Here is a 24,094-nt window from a genome sequence, read left to right as displayed (position 1 = left end):
CATTTCTGAAGTCAGGAGAGGAATTTATACAGAGACTGGTCAGCAGTAAGAACATTTAGTCTTTTATTTTTAATGACTATTTTAACTTTAGGAATCAGAGGAACAGGCACAGGAGAAATTCTTTTCTTAAGTAAGGCACGAACTTTGGAAAATCAAAGCCACCTTGGATCATCAGGGGTCTTCCTCCGTCAACTCGGGCTTGGACTACTCGTGTAGTCTCTTCATTCCTCCTTCTCAGAATTCTATTTTGGGCCAATTTCCAAAATTCAGCTTGCAACATGAATGCAGTGAGATTCACTGGGTTCATTTTATTTCCGTGTGAGGTGAAAGCTAGAGGTGCTAAAATGTTGGCGTGAGGAATGAGGCACCTAGAGTCAGACAGATAGAGCTTATACTGTGGAATCTAAAACATACAGCAAAGTAGTGAGTATAACGTAAAAGAAGCAGACTCACAAATACAGAGAAACAACTGGTGGTTACTAACGGGGTGGGGGTAGGGGCGCTATCGGTGGGCCAGTGGGAGGTACAAACCGTTGGGTGTAACATAGGCTCGGGGTGTGTTACATGACACAGAAAATGCAGCCAATGCTGTGTCATAACTGTAAATGGAAAGTAACCTTTAAAAATTGTATAAAAATAAAACATTTTAAAAAAGAGGCACTTAGAAAGCTGAGTGGTAGATTTTGAAATAACACGGTAAAGAACTCTGACTTGTTGGTCTCCCACCCTTCTGCCGTGGACCGTGACAGCACAGAGAAGGGCAAGACTTCAATGCAAAAGCAAATGTGAGGGAAGCGGGGTTGGTGGGGGAGTGTGAGCTTGTTTAGCCCATGCAGTTCAAGGAAATGGGAGGTGAGGGCTTGCAGAGAGGGGTCCCTGGTCACAGACCGTGTTTCCTTCTCAGCACTGACATTGAGAAGTTGCATTGATCAGTCAGTGGTCAATTGACCAGTTGGTTGCATCGTGATTATGGTATTAATACAAACCCATCGAATCTAAGATACAATAACAGTGACCAATCTGTCACTGCAGCTCCTGGGGCAAACTGACGGGTCAGTCAAAACAATCTATGCAGGGAGTTCACTGGTGGCTTAGTGGTTAGGATTCTGGCTTTCACTGGTATGGCCCAGGTTCAGTCCCTGATCAGAGATCTGAAATCCTGCAAGCCGCTTAGTGTGGCCAAAAAAAAAAAAAAAGTCTATGTAGAAACTCCCTGTAGCATCAATTGAGTGGAAAAGCCCGTTTCTTTGTAAGTTTTTATTAGACCGGTTAAAGGGGAGAAATACTGTGGAACATAACTGTTTCCTCTCTCTCCAGCTCACAAAGACATGGCCTTCCTTCAAGCCTCAGAAACCCCCATGGTTTTTAGAGTATTTCTTTCTTTGCTAAGAAATTGAGAGCTCAGATACCCAGGACTTGTGTCTGTCTCCTGCCACTGGCAGCGCTGACTAGCAAGTTTTGCAGGGATCAGCCCAAGGTCACTTGTGCAACAGACTCAGCCCCTCCTCTCGGGGAACTGTGGGTTAATGGACCCTCCCAACCCAAGGGGCTCCTGTGGCATGTTGTAGCCACAGATGGATGTACGTAATTAAGAATAATGTTTGGTAACCATGGAGATCAGGAGAGGGGCCATCTTATAATGAGCTCTTTTGCTAAAGTTAATAAATAGGTCTCTGAACAGATGGGATCAAAGAGAGCTCTTTTCCTTGTATTGAATTTTTTTCCTTTTTATTGAGGTATAAAACAGATACCCTAAAATGCACTAATCTTAAGTGTGTGTGTGTGCTTAGTCACTCAGTCATGTCCGACTCTTCGTAACCCCATGGACTGTAGCCTGCTAGGCTCCTTTGTCCATGGGATTCTCCAGGCAAGAATACTGGAGTGGGTGGCCATTCCTTTCTCCAGGGGATCTTCCTGACTCAGGGATTAAACCCAGGTCTCCTGCATTGCAGGCAGATTCTTTACCATCTGAGCCACCAGGGATTACTGTGCAAGTACAGATAGAGAACATTTCCAGAACCCCAGAAGGTTTCCTCATTTCCCTTCCTAATCAATATCCACCCCCAACCCTGAGGGAAACTCAACTCTAACTTTTACCACCATTAATTTGTTCTGCCTGTTCTTAAACTTTATATACATGGAGTCACATCTTGTATGGAATTTCCTTTAACACCACTCAAGTCAAGTCCGACATCTGTCCCTCCGTTCTTTCCTAGGCCTTTTTAGAGATGGCTTACACAGAGGCTGCCCAGGCCATGGTCCAGTACTACCGAGAAAAATCTGCCATGATCAATGGTGAGAAATTGCTTATTCGGATGTCCAAGAGGTACAAGGAATTGCAGCTGAAGGTAAAGCACCCTCTCCTTCGTTCAGTTGTTCAGCAAACATCAGCTGAGTGTCTCCTTGTCAGCCACTGGCCTGAGTGCTGGTGGGAAGGAGACAAAGGAAAAGATCCAAAAAGTATCCACTGCCTTTGAGGATATCACATGGGAAGGCAAACCCATTCTAACATGGCAAGAAATATGCTCATTGAGGTAAGGACAGGATGCAAAGGGGTGCTTGAGACAGGATGGCTACCTACCTGGGACCCAAACGATTTTAAGGGAAGTCTTAAACGATAAAGCAAGAGGGAAAGGTGGTTGCTTTTTCAGAGGTTAGAGTTCCAGGCAAACCTCTGAATGTAACCTCCTTCTCTACTTAGACAGGTATTAAGTTACTTTTTCTTCCTCTGTCACCTCTTGATTTTTATTCTCTCCTCCATCCTCTGTATTTATGCCTTAAGTGAAAGTCGCTCAGCCATGTCCGACTCTTTGCAACCCCATGGACTTTACAGTCCATGGAATTCTCCAGGCTAGAATACTGGCGTCAGTAGCCGTTCCCTTCTCCAGGGGCTCTTCCCAACCCAGGGATGGAACCCAGGTCTCCCATATTGCAGGCAGATTCTTTACCAGCTGAGCCATGAGGGAGGCCCCCATTTATGCCTTAAGGTCCATAGAAATTCTTCTAAGCAGCACATGACTGAGTTGGCCATTGTCCAAACTCAGGATTGAACTGAGGTCATTCCAGACAGGGCTTTTGTCTTTGTTTTAGCTTGTTCTACCTTTCTTTTTTCCTTTCTTTTTTGTTTTATTGTGAAGTATAACAACAAAAAAAATACTAATTTTGTATTGTACAGCTGAAAAAGTAATGATGGTAAACTTCCTTAAACCCCGTAAAACCACCACCAAAGTCAAGAAATAGGACACAGACAGCACCCAGAAACTCCCATGAGTCCCTTTTTATGTTCAACTCTTCTTTCCACTTTTCTGACTAAAGATAATCATTTCCTTACTTTTCCATTTATTATTTACTTCCTCTCCATGCCTTTCTTAACATTGTAGTTTAGTTTTGCCTATTTTTGAGTTTTTTGTGAATGGAATCATACTGGATTCTTTCATTCAACATTTTGCCATCTATGTTGGATGTGTCTATTTTCACTGCTATGTAAATTTCCATTGTATGAGTATAGATTTGTTTATCCATTCCACTGTTGATGGACATTTGGGTTATTTCCAGTTTTAGGGTAGTAGGGACAGAGCTACTGTGAACATTTTCAAACATGCTATTTCAGTACCCATGTACATGAGTATATAATTAGGGGAACTACGTACCTAGAATTGCTGGATCACCAGGCATGCTTACCCTCAGCTTTGCTAGATGATAGCATTCCTACTCGGAGCAGGCAATGGCACCCTACTCCAGTACTCTTGCCTGGAAAATCCCATGGGCAGAGGAGCCTGGTGGGCTGCAGTCCATGGGGTCGCTAAGAGTCGGACACGACTGAGCGACTTCACTTTCACTTTTCACTTTCCTGCATTGGAGAAGGAAATGGCAACCCACTCCAGTGTTCTTGCCTGGAGAATCCCAGGGACGGGGGAGCCTGGTGGGCTGCCGTCTATGGGGTCGCACAGAGTCGGACATGACTGAAGCCACTTAGCAGCAGCAGCAGCAGCAGCCGCATTCCTACTAATAGTGTCTGAGAGTTTTCATCAGCTCCCCTTCTTGCTAATTCTTCGTCTTGTCCAACTTTTTTGCCCCTCTGGGAAAGAGTGTGATGGTTTATCATGGCTTTATTTTTTATTTTCCGTATTAATTGAGGCTGAGCAATTTTGTATGTGTTTGTTGGTTATTCCACCTAGATCTTCTCTGGTGGGAAATTTTGAAGTCATTTGTCCATGCATTTGGTTTAGATTGTATCTTCCTATTGGTTTGCAGGAGTTCTCTTGACTGGAGCACTGAGTCCATTTGGATTTGTTATAATTAATGCCATATTTTTGGTTAAATCTAACTTTTTATTTTGTACTTTCTACTGTCCTATTTAATAGGGATTTTCCAGTTCACTTCAGCTCATTCCACATTTACTGAGGGTCCATTTTGCTCAAGACTTGGAGCCCTTAGTCAGCCTTCAAGGCTCAAATCAGAACACAAAGGCTAAGCAGCTGTTTCTAGCTAGGACAAGCTTTCTGACAAGTCTACATATGTAGATTGGTAATACGTCAACCAGCTGCCAAGGTCCTGATTCTGCTTTGCTTGCATTATTGCTTCTGAAGTTCCTTTGCCAACAGTTCAGCTTCAGGCAGAACCTGGCATTCTTTTCCCAGCTCATGAAAGCCTGTTGCTTTTCTCAGACAAGTAAAAGATCCTGCCCCATTCTGTACCCAAAGTTCTTATTCTCCCTGGTTCTGCCCTGGGGGCTAGAATTGAATTTCTGCACTGAATTCCCAGTGGAGCTTTGGTCTCCAAATGAGATGTTGTCATAAGGCTCTAGTTAGGATTAACTGCAGTCCTCTGCTTCTTAAAGTACCAAGGCACCGAGGTCCCTTATCCAGGGAGGTCTTTTGTGGTGGGTTAAATGGGTCAGATGATTAAAGTTTGCATTCAGCTAATGTTCACTGAGTGCTCATTGTGAGTGGGAACTGGGCCATGAATATGGTGGCAGCGAGTCTGTAGAGGAACTCACAGGCTGGTGGGAGGAAGAGCATGGAGACACAGAACCATCAACAACCACGTGACCTACCCCAGATTGGGGGGTGGTAGCACCAGCCTAGGCTCTACCCCTTCCAGCTTTGATGACCTTGGACAAATCGCTTAACCTCTGTGAACCTCAGGTTCCAGATCAGTAAAGGACTATACCTTGTGTTCTTTGGTTTTAAGCATTTTTTTTTTTCACACGTGGTCGCCTTGAGTCTCACAATCAACCTCCCCTGTGACGTGTGTAGGGTGGATAATAACAGTAATTAAAATAGTACAACAATAATAATGAGAATATGTACCTTTAATTGAGTCCTGGGTCAAGTAATGTGCTAAGCACTTTAAGATATTATCTACTGTGATCCTGACATCAGTCCTGTCAGACAAGTATTATTATCATTTCTACAGACAAGGAAACTGAGCCTCACAGAAGTTTAGTAACTGGCCCAAGATCATAGTTACTGGAAGAGTCATGATTGTATCTTAGGACTGTTTTGGTTTTGCACTCTGTGTGCACCTCCATATTGTGTTTTTATGATCTCCGTTGTCCATGTGAAAAAAATAAAAGAGAAATCAGATAATTTGCTTACAGTCATCCAGTCATTAAGGAGCAGAGATAGTATTCTAACAGAGCTTCTCAAACTTCAGTGTGCGTACACATGACTTGTGGATCTTGTTGAAATTTCTGATTCAGTAGGTCTGGGTCAGGGCTGTGATTCTGCATTTCTCACACGCTCCCAGGAGATGTCAATGTTTCTGGTCCTTGTAGCACACTCTAAGTGGCCAGAACACAGTGATCCTGACCTTTAGCGAGGATTTTGTGCTCCCCAAGTAGTCACACTGCCTCTACGTGAAAGCATTTTAGAGCATGTTTCAATTACATAGTAACGGGTGTATTATGGTTCCCATGTTGACATGAATCAGCTTGGACTTTCTCTGCAAGCAACAGAAATTTATCTCCATTAAAGCATACTCACAAATGTAAATAAAATAATTTATTGGCTCATGGAACCGAAAAAAACAAGAGTAGCCCTGGGTTGCAGGCATGGCTGGATTTAGGACTCGGTTTCTGTTCCCTTGGCCTTGTTGGGGTCTCCCTGGGATGGCCCCTGACAGCCCCCGGCTCTCTCCTCTAGGTGGCGTGATGGCTTCAGTGACTCCAGCATCTTTGTCTCTTCAGCCTCCCATTTTCCTTCACCAAGAGAAAGCCAGAGTTTTTCCTAGTGGTACCAGGGAAGTCTCTCTGATACATGCACTTCCCTGAGCCAGTCCCTGTAGCTGTGGTGTGATTGGTCAGAACATGTCACCTGCTGCATCCTGGGAGCAGGCTGGAGACAGGGGATGGTTCCTGGGGAGGCAGACAGCAAAGAAAGCACCGTGTCCATATGTGTCTCTGGGCCAAAGGGCCACCACGTGGGGTCCCACCAGGGCTTGCAGAGGTAGGGGAGATTTTGATTGGTCTTTCTCCTGTAATTTTACCTTTTGCTCACCAGACAAAGTGGAGGAAGAAGAGATTTTTTTAAGGCATTTCTCCTCTCCTCTCAAATATTTCCTCATGTTGGTAATCTTGTCTCACTCTTTGTGGCCGAGGTTCTCTTCCTCAGGGCATTTGGGACAGAAACTTTCACACAATAGGTGTCCTACAAACATGTGAAATGAGTGAGAAAATCTGAAAGAATGATAAAAAGTGAGTGTTTTCCTTCCTGCAGACCTGCATGAGAAGACTGATTATTCTGTAGAGACTTCTCCAGAATCACAGTATCTCACATGTAGGAGGGAACCTGCAATAGTTGAAAGCTGTGTGTTCCAGTCACTCCATCAGAGAACTGTCAGGGAAGTGTCAAGTCCTCTTGGCCAGAGACTCTCATCAGGTAGCCTGGGGCGGGACTGAGGCTCCCAGGTGGTTTGGGAACAGTGGGCCTGTTTTCAGAGCCACTGGTCTTGCCATCTTCCTACCCACAGGGACGGTCTTTGGCCCTGGGAAGTAGTCTTGTGAGTGATCCATGATGTCTTGGTTAAGGAGAATAAATCAGTAATGACGACTGAGGGTCTTTTCCATGTAAGATGTGGTGCCAAGAGCAACAGTGAACATGAGAGAGGTCCTCACTTGGGGGAAAGTTTGCCATCTCACTGGGCAGAGAAGCTCATCTCATGATTTAAACCTGAGTGCATCCGTTCCAAGTTCCTAGAAGATCAGTGGCAAAAGGCAGTATGACTTGGTTGTGTCAAGAAGGGAGAGATTCCTGAGTAGATCCTTGAAGGATGAGACAACTGAACAGAGAGGGGGCTTCCGGGCAGGAGGTGGGTGAGAAGAGATGTAGAGTCTGGAAAGCACAGTGATACAGAAATAATCAGGGATGCTGTGACAGTCTGTGGCTCTGACAAGTTCAGGGCTCATCTGCAAGGTGTCAGCATCTTCTTAAGGCTCTTGAGACAAATGAAACAGCCCAGGAGGGGTCAGGAGGCACGAAACTCTCTAGCGGCTTCTTTTATGCTGGCCCAGCACTCCGTGACCTCTATCAGGACAGCGCTCTCTGCCCCGAGGCTCTCAGTGGATGCCAGGTGGGCCTCATTATCTCACCTTTATAGGTAGAGAAGGTGAGTCTCTCACAGGCAACAAGCCATGACCCCAGGTGACCCTGCTAGCTGGCAGCAGGGCTGGGCTGCTCTTCCTGGGTGGAGATTCTCCATCCATGGAGACTCCCTGTGAGATCATACTTCCCTGGGACTGTATGGGGTTTGGAATCTCACTCTTGCCTTAAAGCAGCAAGATGTGTCGACAGAGAGCATTGTAAATGGTCCCCTGGGGGCTGGTTGACAGTGGAAGTGGATTCACCGTTGGGGTGTGTGTGTTAATATACCATCCTGTCCACTTCTGTGTGTGTTTGAAGTATTCTACAATAAAAAGGTATATCCAAACATCATCACACACCTACTCCATCCTCTTCTTTTTCCACTCCTCTGCAGTGATTATGGCTTTCTTTTACCTGCTTCCTTTATACCTTTAACCACAAGATAATGAGGCCAGGCCTGAAGAGGAAGGTTGAGAGAGGATTTTCTTAGAGTTGTGAAAAGTTGATTCTGTTATTTGAAAGCCTTTGGCCACTTCTGACTCCTTCTCAGATGGCAGCTTGCAGGGTGTTTGGGCCAGAGAGTGCCAACAGTTTGGAATTATCACTTAAAATAGAGGAACTGACCTCCGGTCCTCAGAGCGGGGAGTCACGGTGCCTGTGACCACCATCTCCAGCAAATAGTATTTGCAGATTGTGTGGCCTTTCTCTGCAACCCACCTCTCCAGCCAGTCATCGTGCCGTGAAACTCGTCGTTCCATGAGGGGCCCAGTGCTGCTGCTGGTCAATAAGCCCATTCCCTGCTTCACCCAGCCATGCCACCTGAATAAAAGCAAATTCAGGGGGCTCTGGGCTGACGGTGGCCTCACGAAGCTGTTCTGTGGTTGAGAAAATAAGGGCAAGGAAATATTTAAGCCCAGAAGAGGCTCTTCTAGCCCCCAGAGAACTCTAGAAGCACCTCTCTGACCCCCAGGGGATTGCATTGGGCCATTGAGGATGTTTTTATCTGTGGTGCCTGACTGGCCAGCTCTGCCCTCTCATCAGCAAGGCATCCAGAAAGAGGAGGGCCTGAGGGACTGTTGTCTGTGATGATGGAGGTCAGTAGGGTGCGAGAGCTCCTCGAATGCCTCTGGCTGTGCCACTGGCCTGACCTGCCCCTCCCTGTAGGTCTCAAGCCCACCCTGATGCTGCCCTGGGTAGCCTACAGAACCTCAGCTGCTCCCTGACCAGGCCCCTCCTCTCACCCCAGGCTTTTCTGGGTCCGGACTGGAGGGACAATCACAAGGACTTGAGGTTCCAGAAGGCAGAAGAAAGGTGTTGGGGACCCTAGGGACTCTTTTTGCTTCAGAAAGTCCCTGATCCAGCCCCCTCAGGGAATTTGGATGCTGTGAAAAGTTGCCATGGTACATTTCACCTGGTGTGGGGGCACATTCATTAACCTTGGGCTGTTCCAGCTTGGCAGGGTGAGGACAGATTTGGGCCTGCCTGGTGCCAGCAGATCTTGTCCCACGTCCCTGCTCTTGGCCTTGAGGGCTCTCAAGGGCTTTCCCAGGCTGGCCCACATGGAGGCAGTGATGCTGCGGGTCTCCTAAGGACCAGCCATCCCAGGCTGGCCTCTCCTGTGATGATGCAGGAGGCAACTTTCACTTTGTGGTCCAAGACGGGGGCAGGCAGGAAGAAGGCCACTCAGTGGGTTCAGATCAACCTTCTCGTTCTACCAACAACCCAGGCAGGAGGACAGGTGGTCTGCAGTGGGGTGGAAGGAGGCACCCTGGCAGGAGCCTTCTTCTCCATGCAGGCCCACAGCCCCAGCTCCTTCCCTTCTTGGCCTTGGGTTGCCGGCTTCTGATCCAGTCTAAGCAGTTAGGGTGCTGGTTGCCTGTGCAGAGCCTGGGTGATCTGGGTACTCATAGGTGACACTTCCATAGGCTTATAGAGGGGCCACCTTTATAGCTGTGGTCTGATGAAAGGGATCATTTGCCAAAACTGCAAGGCCTGCTCTCAGGTGGGTATCCTGACCTGTGCTAGTTCCTGACCGTTTTATTGAATAGGGATGGTCTGGCTTTTGACCTCCCCTTCCTCCTTCATAGCCACAGTGGTAGCGATCACTGACTTCTCTTCTCTTCTCTTGTGTTTCAAGTTGACAAGCGACCCTTCCCTGGCTTGAACATTTTACATCCCTTCCCTAAGTCCTAGCTCTGACCTCTCCTCTGAACCCACAGGAGCCTCCTCCTTCATTCTCTCCTCCCTTTCTTATTCCTCAGCACAACCCTCAATGGCAGCAGTAAGACAGATCAGTGGCTATGCATCCAGCTCATCATGGAGCTCACTTCGTATCTTGGGGCCTGGGTCTCACACCTATAAGATGAGGTGTTTGATGATACCTGACATTCATATAGGCTCTAAGATTTCATGTTAATTGTTGGGCTGGCCAAAAAGTTTATTTGCGTTTAAACACACTTTTTGGCCAACCCAATATATAGGGGAAAAAAAATAAGGATATAAAGAACAGTTAATTACATTTCCTAAGAAAATTGTTTGTCAAAAATTGACATTATAGACTGAGGGTTTTCTAAGTCTTTTTTAAACATCAGTATTATAGGGACGGCAGAGGATGAGATGGTTAGACAGCATCTGCAATTCAGTGGACGTGAATTTGAGCAAACTCCAGGAGATGGTGGAGGACAGAGGAGGCTGGTGCGATGCAGTCCATGGGGTCACAAAGAGTTGGATATGACTTAGCGACTGAACAACAACAACAATTTTGGGGATATAAATCACAAAGCATAAATTTACCCTGCTCCATCCATTTTAATTGAATGGGCGAATTCTGTGTAGTCTTTTGCAAAATGCTTCCATCCTTCTGTGCTCGTGAATTTCATTTTTAACCACTTATTTTTATTGTTTTCTTGTTGTTTGTCCACTCTGGCTTTAGGAAAGGGCTTTGGTTGGGATTTGGGGGCTGGGGTTGGTCCTGTCCTGGCACAGTCACCATATGGTGACTTCTGGAAGGGTGGAGCCTTGGGTGCTTGTATCCTCAACTGTGAAACCTGGCTCACAGCCTGCACTGCCCACCTTGCAGATTTCCATTTAGCACTAAATGACCCACTAAAAGAACCATGCTGTAGTCAGGAGCTGCTGGAAGCGTGGGGGCGTGGAAAGGACCTTGGAGTTAAAATGCCGGTTGTCAAGTCCTAACCATCTCTGTAAATGTGTTTCTTAACCCAACAGAACTCCAGAGGTCCCCCTAGAACACAGCGGGGCTGGTGACTGGAGCCGTGCCAGGCAGAACTCTGCCTTGATGTCTCTGGGTTTCAGTTTCCTCAGATGTAAAATGTGGGGGCTGCATTCTCTGATCTTCAAGTCTCTTTCTAAGTTGTAACACCTCTTCCCCTCCCTCCCTCTTTCCTTTTGTTTCTTTCACATATTAGATATTTTCTTTTATTTTGGAGGGAGGTGGGTAGTAACAAATGCTGCTTTCCCCCCTGCACCTGGATAGTGAGCCTCAGACTTCTTCCTTCCCAGCTTAATGGATGCCATGTGCCCTGGACCACTCAGCCCCGCACTGTTCAGCATTACGCTCATACTTCTCATCCTCTGGATTAAACTTTCTCCCCCTAAGAAGGCTCTTTTCCCCCTTTGGTGGATGGGGCAATGAACCCAAGTCCTAGCTGCTTCCCTCTGGTGTTTGCAAGGCCCTCTCAGGTCTGACAGTGACCCTCTGACTTTGCCTAGAAACCTGGGAAGACCGTGGCTGCCATCATCCAGGACATCCATTCCCAGAGGGAGAGGGACATGTTCCGGGAAGCAGAAAGGTGAGGCCCAGCCTTGGTCTCAGGGCAGATTCTGGGTCATTGGAACATCCTCCCCTTTCTTGGGGTACTTGAGTCATTCTGTGCCCTGCCCTTTCCTCATCCTGTCCATCAGCTTTTTCTGGGCATTACACTTTGTGTCCGATGGAATACATGAGTCCAGTCGAGTACTCAGGTTAAACTTCAGAAAAATTCAAGATGTTCAGCTTCTTCTCAGCTGCTCCTCCTTTGTTGTAAAGGCATATAGGAGAGGGTCTGCTGATACATGACTCTTAGGGGCAAGGGTACACTCTGCTAAAACGGCCTGAAAGTGTGTGTGGTATATGTGTGTTGTGTTTGCTGTGTATTGTGTGGTTGTATTGTGTATGTGGTATGTTGTATGTATTATGGTTATGTGCAGTGTGTGTATTTTGTTTGTGTTACATGGTTGTATTGTGTGTGTTGTGTTGTACATGTGTTTGATATGTGTAGAGCGTTGTGTGTGGTGTCTGGTGTGTGTTGTGTGTGTGTGGTGTGGGTGTATGTGTGTTGTACATGTGGTGTATCTGTGGGGTCTGTGTGTGTGTTTGTGTGATATGTGTGGTGTGGGTGTATGTGGGCTGTGAGTGTGGTATGTGTATGTGTATGTCTTCTGTTTAGAGACAATCCCTGATTTTTCTTGAGCTGAATGTAGGTGCAGAAACGTCTGTGACTTGACCGGTCACTCACTCAACATTGAGTCCCTTCAGTTGTCCACCTCATTTCTCCCAACTGAAGCTGTGACTCTGCCAGGCTGCGGCTGCAAGTTCACCACTGTCAGCACCCTGCAGAGTGAAGACTGTCCCTGCGGAGGCCACTGTGCAGAAAGCGGAGCGGCAGCTGGCCTGCTCATTATGTGGGTTTTACCCAGAGCTGCCACAGGTGGCGCTCTAACCTTGCTGCAGAGGGCCCAGCCCAGGCTGTATCCCCAGAGGAGGCCAAAGCTGGTGCCAGGGAGCCACATCTCTTGTCCCCTGGTCAGTGAGGACTGCGTGGTTTGCCTGTATTGGGAAACCAAATGGAAGTTCCCCATCCTTTTAGAATATTGGGTGGATGACTCAACTGACCTGTTTAATAACAACCGTGTGTGTGTATGTGTGTGTGTGTGTCTATGTTTGCAGCTGTTCAGGGTTGGGATTTTTGTTTGTTTCAAATATTGTGGCTGTTTGAGTTTTTTAAAGACACGTGTGAAGCTGCAACATGCCCCTGCAGTTCTGTGGTAGAGTCCCGAGGGCAGGTGACCAGGAAGTCTTGCTCTGAACCCTAGATAGGCTCAGGTCCTTTTCTGGATTTCTGTTTCATCATCTGATACATGAGCAGGTCAGAGCTCTAAGGACTCTTCCAACCCCAAATGCCTTCCTAGAAAAATGGAGGCCAAGAGGCGGCCTTTACTTCAGTGGAGGCCAGGTGTAGGGGTGACTTCAGTCTCCTAGTCAAGAGGTCGGCCGATAGAACCCCAGGTTAGGCAGCCTCTCCCACCAGGCTGGACCAGAGCAACCTTGCCAGACCCCAAACTCCACCCCCTTCCCTGGGACAGTCTCCTGCTTCCTGAGTGTAGCTCATTTCCAAGAGGAGATGTGGCTGAGCCAAACCAGCCCAATTATTCATCCCCATTCCCAGGAGCATTATGAGGAAAGAAGCAGAGGGCAGCCAGCATTGCGCCCAGGGAAAATCCCTCCCTGAGGGCGGAGGGAGGCAGAGCTTGCTCCAGGACCACTCTGGGCGCTGTGCACAGTGGTGGTAAGAGCGCATGGCCGGGTGGGGTCATGTGCACCGTGGTTCTGTTGCAGAGATGGGGTGTATCTGGCCAGGGTGGGGGGACCTGTGGGTGCCACAGATTCTAAAGTGGCTCCTTTGCCACCCCCTCACAGGTACGCCCCAGAAAGGCCGCGATCTCGAAGTCCAGTGAGCCGGTCGCTGTCCCCGAGGTCCCACACTCCGAGCTTCACCTCCTGCAGCTCTTCTCACAGCCCCCCGGGCCCTTCCCGGGCCGACTGGGGCAACGGCCGGGACTCGTGGGAGCACTCTCCCTACGCCAGGAGGGAGAACGGGGAGGACAAGAGGGATAGGACGGACACGTGGGCGCATGATCGCAAGCACTACCCCCGGCAACTAGACAAAGCCGAGTTAGACGAGCGACTGGAAGCGGGGAGGGGCTACAGAGAAAAGCACCCGAGGTCTGGGTCCCCCAACCCGCTCCACTCCGCGTCCGGCTACAAAAGCCGGGAAGACGGCTACCACCGGAAAGAGTCCAAGGGCAAATCGGACAAGTACCTGAAGCCGCAGCAGGATGCTCCGGGGAGGTCCAGGAGGAAAGATGAGGCCAGGCTGCGAGAAGGCAGGCACCCCCACGCGGACGACGCGGGCAGGGAAGACGGCCTGGAGCCCAAGGGCACCAAGTCCAAACAGAGTGAGAAAAACAGAGCCAAGAGATCTGATCGAGACCAAGAAGGAGCTGATGACAGAAAAGAAAGGATGGCAGAGAATGAGGTAAGGATGGAATCCCTTTCCCCCAGGTAAGGAGAGGCAGGTCCCAGGGGAGAAGACTAATAAGGATAATTAACACTTATGGAATGAATGAAATGCTTACTGAATGTGTACTCTGTGCCAGACACTGTGCTAACCATGTTATCTCAACTCTTTTAATCCTCGCAGCAACCCTACGAAGAAATACTAGTAATAATACTATCATTACTGTGGACGAGGCAGCTGAGGCCCAGAGAGCTTACGTTAGTTGCCCAAGGACACACGGTCAGGAGATGGTAGAACTGGAATGACACCCAGTCATTGATCTGGCTCTAAGTCCCACGGCACCCTCCTGCCTTTACTAGAAGTTCGGCAAGGACTTGATGCAGAGGCCTTCTGTTGGATTTTGTCTGTTTGTCCAGGGTGGAGCTGCCCTGAAGTGTTTGCACCCACACACTCTGCCAGGGTAGATTAGACCTTTGGTCTGCTCCGTCCTTTCTCCTGCCAGAGCATCCACCAGCGTTGGGCTTTGATGAGAGGTGGTGAAGGAGAAGCCACCACCCCCCGCTAAGTTATACTGGGTGCCCAGGGCTTGGTGTGTTTCTCCAGACATTGTGTTTCCTTCCACTGGAATAAAAATGCTCAGCAGTTGGCTGGCGCCTTCCATCCAAATGCCTCATCCGGGGCTCACCATCTGCTGCAGGACTTCAGTCCTCCTTGTGACCCACTGATGTTAAACTCTCATCACCATCTTGAGAACAGCCTACAACCTATAGGGTTGCCCCAGGAGCCAGAGAACAGGCAGCAACTGAACTTGGGGAATGAAGGCTAAGGACAGGGTCCCTCCCTTTCTTATGATATGAAAAGCCCACCACAGGGCATTCCCCTGCCTGGGAGCCCCTCCCCGGAAGCTCCTCCCCTGCTGACATCCACATGGCTCCCTCCTCAGCTCCTGTGTCTTTATTCATTGTCACAATCTCCAAAGTTTGTTCTTGGTCACTGCATAAAATCACAACATCCCAACCCACTTCCCATCCTCCCCTGCTTTCTTTTTCTTAGTGGCATCTGTCTCCTTCTAATCTATCTCCTAATGTTTTTATTTTGTATAGGGTCTCCTCTCCCTCCCAGCCCTCCCCCACCCCAACCCCCTTGTGAGCTCAATGAGGGCAGGAATTTGTGTCACTGCCAGTCCCCCCTAATTCCTGGATTAGGGTTTGGCACAGAGTGGGTGTTCAATAAGTATTTGTAAAAGGAATGAATGATTGAGTCCAGACTCTGGAGGCAGAAGCCTGGCTTTTGAGAACTAGGTCACACCCTGTTCTTTTGGCCTCAGTTTTCTCCTTTGTGAAATGGGTGTGATCACAAGGCTGCTGTAAGACTTTTAACAAGATTGTGCTCAGGGGAAACCCTGGGAGAGTCTGAAGGGAGTGCCCGTGCTGGCAAAGCCATTGTATGCACTGCTCAGTGTTTGTGGGAGGCCACAGCCAGACATAGGCTCAGCCCTGACCATGAGACCAAAAGAGAAAGAAAGAAGACAAGGCAGTGAATAGGACAACATGGGAAAGAGGCTCTCCTCCACTTTTCCTGGCAGGGGCACCAAGGTTTACAGACCCAGATGCCTAGGGCAGGGAAACCAGACAGGTGACACAGACCAGGTAGCATGACTGAAGCCAGAGAGGAAAACTGGGAATGTGGTGGACCAAGGAGGAAATGCCTGTATATTGGGTCAGCCACTTCTCAGGTCCACTCTATGGCTGCCGTGCAGGCATACATACCCTGTGTCTGATTTCCCTTTTCTTAAGGCAAGACCAAAGTCCAGATGCAGATATCTATATGAAATTTCCCATGTTTTAGAAATTATGTAAAACAAAACATGTCTGTAGGTCAGGTGGAGCCCCAGGCGTCCCCAGAATACAGCCCCCAGTATACATAATCCACAGGAGAGAGAAATATCAAAAGAACTCATGCTCAGTTCAAAGCCTAGAGAGAGATCCATGCATGCTGGGTGGCAGGTGTGTTCTTATTACTCACTTCACCCTCTCCTACCAGTCTCCATTCTCATATTCATGGAGCATCTAGCACTAGGGCTGCAGCTGTGAGTCAAAGCTAAAATGACTCTTAATTGCACGGAGCTCATGGTCTCGTGAAAAACACGCTCATAAAATAATTCCTTCATTGAACAGATGAGTATGAGTGTTAAGTGTTAAGGAGGTGGAGGATGCAGTGCTATCAGTGCCTTTAACAAACTAGAGGCTTTCCTGGGTTAGGATGTGCCTGTTGAGATTGAAAGGAATGGTGGGAATTTATTGGGTCAAAAGGAAGGAGAACAGACAGAGGGAATATCATGTGCAAAGGCCCTGTGGCTGGAGACCAGTGTTGCTGGAGCAGAGAGAGCCAGGGATAGAATGGTGGGAGGTGAGGCTGATGTGTCAACGAGAGACTTCATCATGCAGAGCCTTACAGGCAGGTTGAGGGGTTTTGTCTTTATCCTAAGTTCTAGGGGAAGGAAATGAAGCATTCAGGCAGGAAGGTGCAGGGAGGATATAATTGTTTTTACATTTTGGAATCGTCATTCCCGAGGACCTTGGGGAGAACACACTTGGGAGGAGGCTGCCGAGCAGAAGGGGAGACCAGTTAGTAGGTGGTTTAGCAGTGACCCCAGCCCTGTGGTGACAGCACTGCCTGCAATAGTCAGGACCTAATACTTTGCTCCCTAAGCTGGTGGGTGGGGATGGGGTGGGGCGCGAGGGCATTGGTTGCCTTTGTCTGTTCCCTGTAAGCTGCTGTCACCTGGAAATGGTCCCAGGTCTAGGGATGCCCTGAAAGGCACTGCGGTGTGGCCTTTGCCTGCAGGGATGAAGGGCAGGAGGTCCTTCTGGCGAGGGGCTTTCCAGAGGCTGGGTTGTCCCTGCCTCTCCCAGCTAGAACTGGAGGGAGTCTCTTTACTGTGTTGATCTGGATATGTGGCTGCAGAAACTGCCTGGGAAGGGTACAGGCTGTTTATTTTGACAAGAGAGGGCAGTGGGTAATTTATTCAGGAAAAATAAAGAAAAGTGGCCCCCTGTTGGTAGAAGCTCTGGGTTCTGAGGGCTAAAAAGGCATTTGGAGCTGCTTTCAGCTCAGGTCAGCTCAGAAGGCTAGAGCAGAGATTCTGCTGCAAACACTGGAAAGAGCAAAGACTTGAGGATTTCAACTGTCTTTCCCTGTCCGGTCATATCTAGTTAAACCCGTCAGCCCTGAGCTCCCAGCCAGGCTGGCTCCTTGTCAGCAAAGAGAGGTGTGTCTGCTCGTAAGAAATCAGAGCGAGAGTGGTTTACTTTGAGCCAACCTCAGCCAGAGTTGTCGAGAAAATGCAGCTTGCTCCCAAGAACATCCGGGAACACTCATTGCTTTGGTGGCCAAAGTTTAAGTCATGGGAGAATATCCTCCTCAAGCTTCTAAAATGGGGGTTGGCAAATGTTTTTCTACAAAAAAAAACAGAGAGTAATTATTTTCGGCCATGTGGGCAAGTACGCTAAATTGAGGATATTATGTAGGTACTTGTATCATCATTTAGCATGCAACTGTTTAGAGATGTGAGAAGCATTGTTTAGTTCACAGACTGCACAGAAAAGAGGCCCTGGGTCAGATTTGGCTTGAGGATGGGAGTTTAATGACCCCTGTTTTAAAGGCGGGTCAGAGACCCTAGTTCTCAAAGCAAACACCTGCTTCAGTTGTTCACTTTCCCAGACATGAGTGCTAGCATGAGGGACTTAATCTGAGGGAAGGGGGAGGAAGGAAGGTGGGAAAGGATTGCTAGCTGGGGCGATAACTCTAGGACAGACATAAGTCAAAAGTGAGGTGACGGGGCCCTGATTGGATGACAACACGCTTCCTAACCCTAAGTGGCCTGGAAGTGATTTTTTTATGGCTAATACAGATCTGTTATGAGACGTCACCATGATGGTTATGAACCCCAGGATCAGATTCCCCTTGTCCCCTTTATTCACCGTGTCTACAGATATCATGGCTGCAAAAAGTATCCAGTTTGCCAGGGATTTCTATCTCCCTAAAGTCCTCAGGGAAAACATTAGTGAAACATCTCTCTGCCTCCGTTTGTCTGTGTGACCTCGAGCAAGTTAACCTCTCTGAGCCTCAGTGTCCCCATCTGTAAAAAGAAGACGATAACAGCCCCTGCCTCCAAGGGATTTTGTGAGGATAAAGGAAGTGATGTGTGTGAAATGCATCTGGCATCATTAGTTGTTCTCAGTAATGTTCTTTTTCTCCTGGTGTGCCCTCTGTCATTGTTCACTATTGATTTGGTTTGTTCTGTGCTTCCTTTGCTAAGGCTGGAAAAGAGGAACAGGATAGCATGGAAGAGAGTCCCCCGTCAGTGGGCAGACAAGAGAAGGAAACAGAGTCCTCCGATACAGAAAACAGAAGGGCAAGGAAGGTAAAGTTTGTGCCAGATGCTGGCAGTGTAGCCACATCGGCACAACGGCTCTGGGGCACCAAGTCACAGGCCTCCCCAAGTCATAGGCCTTCCCGTGCTGCCTGGGGGTGACCTGCTTGCTGCATGGCATGTGTCTGAGACCCCAGCAGTGGCTCCATGAATGAAGCCAGCACTTTCTGGAGTAATGGCTTCACCTGGGACCTTTGCACAGTCTTTATTGAAGAGATCTTTACCACCTGCCTGGGCTCTGTCTCCATCTTCAGGAACTTGGCTGTGCTCATAAGAGAAAGCATGTGCCCACAAAAGACTCCAGGCTACAGAGCCAGACTCCCAAAATAGGCAGGTCCTGGGGAGGGGCTGCAGGCAGAAGGGGGCTTTGGGTACTCAGGCTGGGGCCCTGACCTCAGTAGGCCCTGACGCTGGGATTAACCAAACATCTCCTGTGCTTGTGAAGATTATTTTACTTAATTAAAATGAAAAACCCAGTCACAGGGCTGGGGCTGCCACAGCAAAAAGAAATGTCCTTGGAGCGTGGCCAGCTTCATGCCTTTCCAGTCAGAAGAGGCAGGGAGATGAGTATCACTGGCTGGAAGCTGATCTCCTAAATCTGGCTGCCGGGCCTCTGGGCCACTGGGGACATGAGGGGAAAGTCTCGGGAGGAGCCAAGTGTGAACTGTGGCTATGGAGGGTTGTACCCTTGCTGGGAGAGGGTGTTTGGGGGGACCTTGTAAGGGCTTCGCTGCAGTTACATTTAGTGATGCCCTGCAAGCAAGGTGATGCGTTTAGAGCTTATAACTTATTCATTCAAAAACTCTCTCAAAACTTAAAAAAATAAAGTTTCTAGAAATTAATCATAAAAAGATGAGCAGAGATTATTATCTATTAATAGGAAGTATGTGGAGCTTCTCTGGTGGCTCAGATGTTAAAGAATCTGTCTGCAATGCAGAAGACCCAGGGTTTGATCCCTGGGTCAGAAAGATCCTTTGGAGAAGGGAACGGCTACCCACTCCAGTATTACTGCCTGGAGAATCCCATCGGCTATAGTTCATGGGGTTGCAAAGAGTCAGACGCAACTGAGTGGCTAAGCACCAGTATGGAGTGCTTCACGATAGGAAGTAGGCTAAATACCTTTGACTGGAATCCTACATGGGCGTTAACAGTTACAGTAGAGATGTAGATTCTATGATATAGAAGCACCTCTAAGCCATAATACCAAATAAAAATGTAAGCTACCCACAGCTGAAAACAAAACAAACAAAAAAGCCCTATCTTTTTATTGAACACCTGTTTATGTACCAGGAGTTGAGATTCTTTGTGCCACTTGGTGGGTTAAGCATTAAGGGCTTACTCCAACTCCTGTGCTATTTTGAGGCCCATCCTAGGGATGAATCAGTGATGAGAGATTGAATCGTTTACAGCTCCTAATTACCCAGGTAGCAGTAAGATTGCGCAGCATCTTTCCGGTTTGAGGGGCCCTGTGGTCACAATTTGCACCCTCTTCTGGTTAAATACTAAGAACCAAGCCTCAGCCACCCTCTGACCTCCATCTGCATTTTTATTCAGGAGCAGGATTCGGAGAGTGGAAGTGAGGCTGAGGGTGAGAGCTGGTACCCCACGAACATGGAGGAGCTGGTGACAGTGGATGAGGTAGGGGAGGAAGAAGATTTTATCATGGAACCAGACATCCCAGAACTAGAAGAGATTGTGCCCATAGACCAGAAGGACAGAATCTCTGCAGAAATATGTCCCTGTGTGACAACTGCCTTAGACCTGGACTTTACCAAAGGTTTCGCCAAGGAGGGAGTCAAGACCATCGGGAATGGGGCTGGAGAAATCAGCCTCAAGTCGCCCGAAGAACTGCCTTCTGCTTCAACGGGCTGTCCCAGTGACATGGACGTGGAGATGCCTGGCCTAAATCTGGATGCTGAGCGGAAGCCAGCTGAATGCGAGACAGGCCTCTCCCTGGAGGGCTCAGATTGCTACGAGAAGCCCGCAAAGGGAGGAGAGAGCTCAGATGTTCGTCTGGCCCCTCCACTTCTGCAAATGTCTTCCCCCAAGCCAGCAGAGGAGAGGGCCTGGCAGCCCGGCCCGTTTCTCGATGACTGCAAGGCCAGGGGGACCCCCGAAGATGGGGCTGGTGAAGGCAGCCCCCTGGAGGAGAAAGCCGGCCCCCCCACTGAAACCGACCTCCAAAGCCAGGCTTGCCAAGGAGCGTCGACCCCGGGTAACTACCTCCCTTTTTCCTCCCTTTTTCTCTGTCGGTTGGGTTGATCTGACCACTGCTTCCCTGGAGCGGTGTGTGGGCAAGTGCAGGCTGGAACCAACAGAAGTCAGGGTTCAGCCAGTGTGAAAGCTGGTGCAGGAGGCAAGCTGAAAATCCTGATTAAACTGCTAGAGCTTTGAGTCAGTGGTTAGCTCTTAGCTTTTAGGTAGGGGACGTTGGGTAGGAGATCGCACATTTTCTGAAAAGCAGACTCAGATGGGACGTACTTCTTTGCCTTGACAGGAGCCCAGATGAACTCTGACAACTAAATTAGCAAGTGTTTGGGATTATCAAAGGAGCTTTGGTTCCTGGGGATCAGCAAGCAGCCTCTCTTGCCTGCGCCACAGAGGACCACCCAGGCCGTTACTTTGTGAGGCCTGAGTGAGGGGGCAGAGCTTCAGAGGGCAAGAAAGGAGAGAAAGGAATGGGCAGAGGGCAGAATGATGGGCTCACAAAGGGGCCTGACTGGTTTCCCTTCTCACCACCTCAGACCCACTTTTCTCCAGGGTCTGATGGTGAAACCAGACTTGTCTTGGGATCTCCTCCACCTCCATTGGAGGTGATGTTGTGTCTGTGCCTGGCACTATGACATCATGAAGACAGAGTTTAAAATAGGCTAAGCCCGGTCCTCTCTGCCAAGTGGAAACTAAGATCCAGCAAGAGCTGTGGGAGGAGGGGGGAGGTGTGGCCCTCCGTGTTCTCCCAATGAAAATAGCTAGAAATTCATTTTGCAGAAAGCCTGTGGCATTCCAGAGTTTGAAGGAAGTGGGGATAAGAGTCCAGGGCAGAAAATAGAGAGGAAGGGCTTAAAAATAAATATTTCAACTCAGTGCCCTGTGGTTGGCACAAACTGGTTGGTGAGCGGGTGGTCTGGGCTTCCCTCCATGTCAAGCTGACCTGAGCTCTCTTTCACCTGTGTGGATCTGAGCCTCCATGGAAACTCTGCCGTGAGCTGCCTTGTTGCTAGAGCATTGCTGAGGCCTGGGCTGTGTCTAGAGAAGGCAAGAATAAAGGAGGAGCGAGTGCCATTCACCTTGCTCGGATTGAACCTCCTCTGTGTTGTAGTATAGGTCTTGACATGCACTGGTGTTCATCGCTCATTAGCTTCCCCAGTGTTTGGAGTTCATATTTAATAGCACTGCTCAATAGGCTTGGGGTGAGGGTGGCATTGCCTCTTCTGCCCGCCTCTGTGCTCCTGTGGATGTCAGCACAATTTTTGCACTTCAGTGATTCTTCTGCCTGCAGAAATGGAGTGATACTGAATCGGGGGCACGGGTGTGGATCATTCCAACCGAAGGCATCAGAGGCCCATCCCCCACAGAGCCAGTGCAAAGATTTGCCAAGTTTTCTTGTGTGTGGCGTTCTTTTGGCAGCCGTAAAAGCTCTTTATTCTAGCACTTTGGTTCTAATTAGCAGCCCTGGCCCTAGTCTCATGTTATTAAGCAGCCCCAGGACTATTTCCCATTACACAGTGCAAGGAACAGAATTGCAGGGATTCTTGGAGGCAGGTTGTGTTTCATTGGTATTCTGTCCCGGCTCATGTTTTGCAGAAAACTCCAGGTACTCAGAAATGAAATCTCTGGACGTGAGGTCACTGGAAGATGCTGAAGTGGAGCTGAAACAGCCCCTTTCTTTGCCTTCCTGGGAACCAGAGGATGTGTTCAGTGAACTTAGCATTCCTCTAGGTGGGTGAGATACTCAGTCCTTCCTGAGAATTCAGTTCCAGGGGACGATAGTTCTGTAATAATGTCTAAGAGCTTGAGAAGGCTGTTCGTCATTTTGTTGTAGTATTAATGTCTGATGCAATCACCCAGATTAACCTGCAGCTTTAAAGTTTCTTGCAATTTCAGTCTCCCATAGTAGACCAAGATAGCTCATGGGGCCAGACTTTGAACGGCACTGCCCTAGGAGCCAGAGCAAAGAGACTTGTTTTTCCTGTCAGGAAATGTTTTATTCCTAACCGCACAGCCCTTATTCAGCCCAGGTAGTGGCGGCCGACCAGCTGCCACAGAGTCAACAGAAATGCCCTGCTGGCCCCAGCACTTCTCCAAACAACGCTGCTTTTTTTTTTTTTTTTTGCTCTTTGAGGGACTAGCTTCTCTGAGGCAGTGATACTGAATAGACTGTGTTTAGGGGACTTCCCAGGTGGCTCAGAGGTAAAAGAATCCACCAGCCAATGCAGGAAACGCAGGAGACGTGGGTTCAATCTCTAGATCAGGAAGATCCCCTGGAGGAGGAAATGGCAACCCGCTCTAGTATTCTTGACAAAAAAATCCCATGGATAGTCCATGGGGTTGTAAAGAGTTGGACATGACTGAGCAACTGAGAACACACTCTATAGTTGATAGAGGGTCCCTGGGTCCCTGTCCTTCCCATGTTGGTGACTGCGTGTCCTCAGACAAGTCATAACCAGGAATTTTTTTTCCAGTTACAGCAGGTCCTTCAGCTTCCCTGGGAGCTCAGCTGGTAAAAATCCACCTACAATGCAGGAGACCCCTGTTCAATTCCTAGGTTGGGAAGTTCTCCTGGAGAAGGGACAGGCTACCCACTCCAGTATTTATGAACTTGTGGCTCAGCTGGTAAAGAATCCACCTGCAATGTGGGAGACTTGGGTTCAATCCCTGGGTTGGGCAGATCCCCTGGAGAAGGGATAGGCTACCCACTTCAGAATTTATGAGCTTCCCTGGTGGCTCAGATGGTAAAGAATTTGCCTGCGATGCAGGAGACCTGGGTTTGATCCCTGGGTTAAGAAGATCCCCTGGAGGAAGGCATGGCAACCCACTCCAGTTTTCTTACCTGAAGAGTCCCCATGGACAGAGGAGCATGGCGCTATAGCCCATGACACAACTAATCACAGCATGGCAGGTCCTTCATTAACAAGTCGATGAGCCCCAAGGGAGTTAGTCAGCATGGAGGCTCACACTTTCCATCAAGTTTTCTTTTTTCCTTTTCATCTGCTGTATAAAAATCCCTTATTTTTTTTCTGTCTTCCAGTGTGCCATTTAGTTAGATGCAAAGAGCAAACTTCCTTTTTTTAAAAAAAAAAAAAAAAGAAGAAGAAGGGGTTTGCTACATAGCATCCAGCATGCCCCAGGACAAAAATTAAAAAAAAAAACAAACGGAAATACGTACTGACCTTAGAATGAACTAAGATGATTGCGAGAAGGCCCTGGGTTCTGGAAAATAGTTGCAAAGGCTGCCTTTCAGGAAAAAGGTGCCAGACAGCCAGCAGCCCTTCCTGGATAATGTGGCACTGCGTGAGGCACTCGGGGCAGGGGCACTGAGAAATGGAACACAAGTCTCTCGGCATCCAGGAGCTTGGAATCTGTATGATAGACACAGGCAGAAATTAAGACTAAATTCTGCTGCTTTATAATTCATGTCTTATTTTTATTATAAAAAGTGTGAAAGATTATTATAAATTTATCACCCATATAAAGTAAACATTAAATGTTGTTTCTCTTCTCTCCAGTCTCTCCCCGTCTCCGAAGGTGACCACAGTCATACCCATGGATAGTTTTTC

The 24,094-nt window shown here is 48.4% G+C and overlaps 1 protein-coding gene across 1 annotated transcript in view; it reads left to right on the top strand.

The window, feature by feature from the left end:
* RBM20 (RNA binding motif protein 20) overlaps window positions 1-24,094 on the top strand; it is a 74,427-nt gene that overhangs the window by 37,051 nt on the left and 13,282 nt on the right. Inside the window, exons 7-12 of the mRNA XM_027528840.1 lie at window positions 2,217-2,348; window positions 11,316-11,395; window positions 13,282-13,900; window positions 18,204-18,308; window positions 19,872-20,532; window positions 22,122-22,256. Coding sequence (XP_027384641.1) covers window positions 2,217-2,348; window positions 11,316-11,395; window positions 13,282-13,900; window positions 18,204-18,308; window positions 19,872-20,532; window positions 22,122-22,256 — 1,732 coding nt within the window. The remainder of the gene's footprint in view (window positions 1-2,216; window positions 2,349-11,315; window positions 11,396-13,281; window positions 13,901-18,203; window positions 18,309-19,871; window positions 20,533-22,121; window positions 22,257-24,094) is intronic.

The sequence above is a fragment of the Bos indicus x Bos taurus genome, chromosome 26 (genome assembly GCF_003369695.1).
Source record: "Bos indicus x Bos taurus breed Angus x Brahman F1 hybrid chromosome 26, Bos_hybrid_MaternalHap_v2.0, whole genome shotgun sequence".
Taxonomy (NCBI): domain Eukaryota; kingdom Metazoa; phylum Chordata; class Mammalia; order Artiodactyla; family Bovidae; genus Bos; species Bos indicus x Bos taurus.
This window is presented reverse-complemented; position numbering and strand designations above follow the sequence as displayed.